The sequence below is a fragment of the Echeneis naucrates genome, chromosome 1, assembly GCF_900963305.1.
Source record: "Echeneis naucrates chromosome 1, fEcheNa1.1, whole genome shotgun sequence".
NCBI classification, from domain to species: Eukaryota; Metazoa; Chordata; class Actinopteri; order Carangiformes; family Echeneidae; genus Echeneis; species Echeneis naucrates.
This window is the reverse complement of record NC_042511.1, coordinates 6,044,199-6,051,173: the sequence shown is the minus strand read 5'-3', so window position 1 is coordinate 6,051,173 and position 6,975 is coordinate 6,044,199. Positions and strand designations below refer to the sequence as shown.

The 6,975-nt window shown below is 45.7% G+C and overlaps 1 protein-coding gene across 1 annotated transcript in view; it reads right to left on the bottom strand.

Moving 5' to 3' along the window:
* Nucleotides 1-217: 217 nt before the first annotated feature.
* The window catches only part of bcl11ab (BCL11 transcription factor A b), a 33,456-nt gene continuing 26,698 nt past the window's right edge, over nucleotides 218-6,975 (bottom strand). The window contains 2 exon segments of the mRNA XM_029509560.1: nucleotides 218-2,775; nucleotides 2,777-4,179. Coding sequence (XP_029365420.1) covers nucleotides 2,200-2,775; nucleotides 2,777-4,179 — 1,979 coding nt within the window. The 3' untranslated portion in view covers nucleotides 218-2,199.

Genomic DNA, 6,975 nt, shown 5'->3' with positions numbered 1-6,975 from the left:
AAAACAAACAAAAAAACAGTAAAACAAAATTTAAATAAGGTTCTCCCCAAAAGATATCCATGTGTCACTTTAAAAAAAATCAACAACACAATTTATTATCTTTTAAATCAAATTTGTAGAATTTTTATTTTTCTGTAATGAGCAATATATTTCTATAGTTGGTATGAAGCAGGATATTTCTATGGCGGTTCCTGCATAGATACCCCCGAGAGCCAAAGTGAGAAGACATGGCTGGCGACAGTTTCTAGTTCAACTCTTTTTCTTTTCCTTTTTTTTTTTCCTGGTCTGTTTTTAATGCAAAGCAATGACACCACACTAATCTGTCAGCATAAGAGCAAGTTTTCCCTTGAGCGTCCAACTGTAAACTGGGAAAATTGAACAGTGCACGTAGGTAGTCCCAGACCTGAAATCCGGTCCTCATTTTATACTCAACCACTGTACCTCCGATTAGAGAGACAGATACAGAATCCAAGGCAGAGTGACAAGTGCTATATCATCAACAATGACAGGGGATGGAGATAAAGATACAACTACCACAATGAGGTCTAGAGCATGTTAACACAAAAAAAGAACACAAAGTGTGAACATTTTGTTCTTAAAAACCTCTGTGTGAAGGGTACTTTGTTCAAAGAAAAAGGAGACTTTTCTTTTTTACTAAATTCCGATTCTTGACTGTTGATTTAAGATAATTTCCAATGTGAGTTAATAAAAAAAAAGTTTTCAGATTACTTAAGGGTTTCTACGATCTAATGCAGTAAAGAGAATAAGCGCTATAAGGACATAGATTTGAATTGTAGAGACACCTGTTGAACCCACTACGCTGACCCTCCACCCACCCTTACCCTCATATACCCAGCCGAAACCCCAGCCCCACCCCACCTTATCCCAAAATCTGTCCGGTTTAGGAGAACTAAAGAACTCATGCTGTGGCCTTCAAGTGGCTGCTGGCTACACTGCCCGCCTGGCTGACACCGAAGAAACAGAACTCTGTGCTACTTACAAATAAAAACCTGCAAACTTTTAATTTTCAAAGAAAATAAACACTCTGGAAAATTAAGAGCTTTACGTTGGTTAGAACGACTCGTCAGAGTACCCTCTCAGTACGGTACACATGTACCAGAAAATAAGAAAGACCTAAATACAAACCTCTACTCACCAAACCCTTACTCCTCTTTAGCATGTAACATGCCAGTAAACAGAATCATAATCTGGAGAATAACAATATACATGGGTCAGGCAGATAAATGATTTACCAGAGATACACGTCATCTTTTTTTTTCTTTTTGTATGTTTTTTTTTTTCTTCTTCACGTTTTTGTTTCAGCTGGTTCCTTATGCTCTGCTAAGTCACAAAACAACAGGGTCATACAGGTGCTTGATGCAAGTACCTGCTTATTTCATATGTGCACAAAAATGTCCTGTAATCTTCGACAGCTGAAACTCCGAGCTTATAGCAAAAAGGAGGATTAACTAATGCAGGTAAAATATCCAAGGCACTCTTTGTTGTCATTTCACACCATATTGTTAATTTCATTCTGTTTGTAAAGAAATATTTAATGGCGCCAGTGCCTAGCTTTTCATAGGCAACCCAATTTATTATATATATATCTCTCTTGTCTGAATCATTGCATGGAAAATCTTTCACAAAGATCAGTTTTACGTGTGACCCTGCTTGTCTTGATGTTTTGATAACATGACACTGTCCGACTATGTTCCAACACAAAACTGTACATGATATGTAAAACAGTACTGTACTGTATGCAGCATGGTTTTTCATAACTAACGTTGTTTGCTTTTTTTTTGTTTGTGTTTTTTTTTTTTGTTTTTTGTTTTTTTTTTTTTTATGTTGAAGAAGAAATCAAAAGTATCAACAGCAACACATGTACAACCAAACCCACCAGCCGAGGACGATTTTCTCTCTAAGTAGCCAAAACACACCAAGCATGCTGTCCAGTTACAAAAAATACAAAACGTGGAAATTATTGCACAATAGAAAGGCTCAAAAAGTTTTGCGTTTGATGCAATAGTATAGCCCCACTGATGGATCATGCATTTAGCTTTTTCCAGTCAGGGATCATAACAGGGCTGTACTGTGTACTGGTGTCTAACCCTGTTGTCTTTTCCCCTCGCTTATTGGCTAGGTAGCCAGGGTCGCTTTTTAGCCAGAGGGGGCTGAAAGAGGGAGCATGCTGCTCTCTGCCTACTCAGTCTTAATGTCATTAGCCAGAGGGCGGTCGCTGTGCCACTTCTTCATGTGTTTCTCCAGAGTGCTGTATACACTGAAAGGCATGTGGCAGATTTCACATTTGTACACGTCCTTGCCCATCTGTCCGTGGGTCTTCATGTGGCGGGTGAGCTTTGAGCTCTGGGCGCATGCATAGCTGCACAGCTCACACTTGTAGGGCCGCTCTCCAGTGTGACTGCGTCGGTGCACTGTCAAGTTGCTGCAGTTCTTGAACACCTTGCCACAAAACTCACAAGTGTCACTGCGGCGGCCATCCTTGGAACTCGGCCTGCCGTTCCCGCTGCCGCCGTGGGGGGTGCTGGCCCCGCTGCCAGTACCGCTGCGTCCAGAGGCGGCCCGCTCCCCGTCCAGCTCGCCGGGTGGAGTGGAGAAGCGCAGGCTGCCGTTTTCTGATGAGTGCTCAGATGAGGAGGCGAAGGGCGATTGTCTGGAGTCCCCACCCGTGAAGTTGATGAAGGGGTCCTTGAGTTGTCGTGAGGCTGCGTAGCCAGCTAACCACTGGGAGTAGACGTTCTCTGTGTTTGGGATGGTTGGCGTGGGGGGGGTCAAGATCCTTCTCCACCTTGATGCGCTTGGACAGGGGACTGAGGGAGCCAGGGCTGACGCCTCCTCCAAGTAGCTTCCGGGACAGGTTGTCAGTGGAAAGAGGTCCCAGGCCGTTGATGGTAGTGGTGACTCCATCATCTACCCGGTCTGACTCCATGGCTGAGTCTTCATCACCGGGCTCTCGGGATGAGCTCCGGCGGCGCGGGTGCAGGGCATCGCTGTTCTGGTGGTGGCGTGCCCCTTCTAGCCGCAGGCTGAAACGATAGTCATTCCTTCCCTCTTCTTCTTCCACTCCGGTCTTATTCTCAAGTTCCTCCTCCTCTTCCTCTTCGTCCTCTTCCTCTTCCTCCTCCTCCTCCTCCTCCTCTTCCTCCTCCTCATCTTCCTCCTCCTCTTCTCCATTTTCAGGCATCAAGCCGTTGTTTTCACTCTTGAACTTGGCCACCACTGACTTGAGAGCGTCTGTAGCACTGCCCATGAGCTCGCTCGTGCCAGGTTCAGGTGAGCTGGCGGTTGAGAGGCCGTCATCTGACTTGGCATTAAGCACCGACGACTTGCTCTGACAGTGCGTCTTCATGTGTCGCTTCAGTTTGCTGGCCTGAGTGCAGGCATGGTTACAGAGGTGACACTTGAATGGTTTCTCCCCTGTGTGGCTACGCCGGTGAACGATTAAGTTGCTCTGGAACTTGAAGGTCTTCCCGCAGAACTCACAAGATTTTGCTTTGAGAGGTGTGCTTGGCTGGACTGCATTGGATACAGCATTAGGGGTGGAACGTGACCCAGAAGGTGATTGAGATGTGGAGAGCGGGGGTGTGGCTGAAAATGGAGGCTTAGATCCTGGCTGGAATGGCTGCAGCAGCCGTTGCATAGGGTTGGGCCTGTTTGGGGAGAGAGGCGGAGAAGCCCCGGTGGCGTTCCCAGCAAGCTCACGTAGACGACGGGAGAAGTCCATGGTTGGGGGCGGTTCCAGTGGCACTGAGTTGAGCCTCATCACCCTGTCAAAGGCGCTGGGATGGTGGGTTGCCAGGGCCAGGTCATCAGGGCTAAGGTGGTGGCGTGGTGGCGGGCTGAACAGTGGCGGAGTCCGGGGGTAGCGACCCTCGCGTGGTGTGGATGCTGAATCTCGGCCAGACCCGGAGCCTGGCATCCTCAGAAGACTGTAAGGACTGCCATCAGCTAAGTGGACAGCGTGGAGTGGAGGCTGCGAGGAGGCGCAGTCGCCTCCCATCCCAGGAGCTGCAGCAACGCGGGGGGTGAGGGGGCTGCCAGGCTCGCTCTCCAGATAGATGCGGAAGCCGTGGGTGTTCTGGGCGTGCTGGAGCAGAAACCAGGCACTGGTGAAGGGCTGTTTGCACGTGGTGCAGGTGTAGCTGCTGGGCTCATCTTTCTCTGACAGAAAGAAAGGAAACAAAAAACACAATTTTAGTCAACCTAAAGAGTCAAGCAACAACTTACTGAACAAGGACCAGATCATTGTAGAATCACGTAAAAAAAAACAAAACACAGAAGTGATGACAGCAAGGTTTTAAAAGTCCAATGTGATGATCAAAAAATGAAAGAATGCATAAAATGTCACTGCCAACAATGATGAGAGAGAAACAATCATTTTCTGACGAAATAAAAATGAGTCTTAACTGTGCACAACACTTAAAAAAATGGAATGTAAATTTTGTCGAACATATTATGATCTGTAATATATATGAAATATTAAATATGTAATTTGGAATTTCATCAAACCACCACTAACTTGCAGTGGGTGTACGCGTAACAAAAGAATGAATAGAACAATAGTGAGAGATATCTCAGGCAGCAAATACACAATTTACACAGTTGAGAAGACAGGAATATTTCAAACAATAATTGACTTTCAATAGCACTTGCACGCTGACCTGAGATTTGCCTGACAATGCACGCCTAATCTCGTTAAACACGCTCATCTCCCCTCCAATGCCTTGTTTACAGAATTAGCAAGGCTAAAGTGGGACATGTATCTGATGCTGCATATTAACGCTGAATACAAATAAGAGGTCACATGTTAATAAATTGTACGAGCGTTTATCATAAAAAAACACACATTCACAGCAAAAAGAAGCAAAGGGGGAAATTGTATGTGTGTGTGTTTGTGTGTGGGTAGGGAGGGCTTCTATGAAAATGCATTTCATGCATTACTTTTCTATTTCTGATATTTCATGCTTTATGGATTTATTTAAATCCTCTCAGGTGAATAGAAAAGGAGAAGAAGGGGAAAGCAGAAGTGAGAGATATGCAAAATAAGAAGCATCCGCCACTTGCAAATGTGCTCCCTCTTTCATCTTTTGGCTTTCTTATCCTTTCTTCTATTTTTTTTTTCTTTTTTCACTGGAGGGCATTTTTTCTGAAGTCATTTGCAGACACTGAACCCAAAAACCATGGCCATACTGTGCGGGAGAACAAGGGAGAGGGAGGAAGAAAGATGGGCCCAGTGTGTGTGTGTGTATGTGTGATTGCGACCAGGAGATTTCCTAAGATGGTGGATGGACAGTCTTGCATGTTTTAAGCCTGCTGTGGCTGTGAGACAAAGGGGTGAAGAGGGGGCAGAGAGAGAAAAGAGGGATGTTCTGGAGGAGCGATAGATGGAGCAGATTGGTGTTTTGTGGTTCTTCTCTCTGTCTCGTGTGTCCCCGGCCACTGTGCCCCCTCTGAACAATTTCACTTAAAGACCAGAACACGGCATAAAATGTGCACCCAATCAGACCTACACGCAAACCTTTTTCTCTTGACTGAAAAGAGTTGGAAGGGGGTATACTGGTAAATTATGGATCATTACAATCTGCAAAAATTACAGTTAATTGCTGCCACCTGCAAGGGGCTTTGACCCACTATGGAATTTTTCCATCATAAAAAAGCCATTTGCCCATACATGTTTTTGCTCCCTCTCTCATAAGCACAAATAAAATGTGCCCATTACATTGGTTTGGCTATATGCATGTTTCCTTATTATGTGTGTTTTTACGGCTTTAAATAGAAAGCCCCATATCACTCGTAAAACGGTTGTAATAACCTGGCTTCTCCTTTTCTCTTTCCTTGATTTGCAGCCTGAACACACTTCCTCTCTGCTAATGGGTGAACAGACAGTGTGTATGCATGAGGAGGAAAATGAATTTTCTGCTGTTGTGAAGGATGAGATAGAGAGATTGGGTTTGGGGGGGGGGGGGGTTGTTCGTCTTCTCCTCAGAGACACAGCTCGTGTCCGTCAGAGGAAAGAAAGCACCAAGGGGGAGAAGGAAGGGAGTGAAGGAGGGAGAGAAGTGTGGCGTGAAGGGGACATTCCTAATGACAACCCACCATATTTCTGAAGGACACGTGAGCCACAACACAGCCCTTCAAAGGCAGTCGTCAATTCATTTTCTTATGTATCAAAAACAGCGAGTCTTGTCCTATGCAATCACAGTCGCATCTATTGGCATTTGACAAACAGTGCTCATGCCACAAGCAGCGATGATAATTGTTATGCCCAGGCACACAGTGGACACATTGATGGGCAACAGCGAGCCAGGCCAACACATGCCCAGATTCATAAAAATGACAGGAAAGATACCTAAACAAGGCCACCATTGTCCTTAATAGCTGTCCTCAAATGGACAGAAAGACAGTCATTCAAAAGGAGAAAAGACATTTTGACAAGGCCTTTGATGGCCTTGCAGGCTTTTTTACTCATATAGAAGAGATGGAACTGTAGGAGGGAGGAAGGATGATCTTAAAAACGAGCCTGTCCTCTTAATGGAATAAAGGAGCGCTCCCTCTCTCTCCCTCCGTCTGCTTCTCTCCTTCCAGTAACTCCAAGCCTGTGGCGAGTTAGAGCTGGAGACCAGGAGAGCTGGGGCTAATACTGGATCTCCAGGTCCCTTTGAAATAGGATCAGCAGAGAGGAGAAATCACACTGACAACCCCTTAGCTGCCATTTCATGGCAGGGGCTGAAAGAGGGAACTTTGGGGGAGAGGAGACAGAGAGCGTATAGTGAGAGGGAGCGACGGTATCAGGAGCAGAACAGTGGCAAAACAATAATCAGGAAAAAAGAGGCAGAAGGATACTGTAAGAGCAGTGGAGGCAGAGCACAGAAGATCGTCAAAGGGAGAGAAATGGAGGGGGCTCAAACAACTCCAACTCCAGAGCTGTTTCAGCACATTGCAACACAAAGCAGGGGG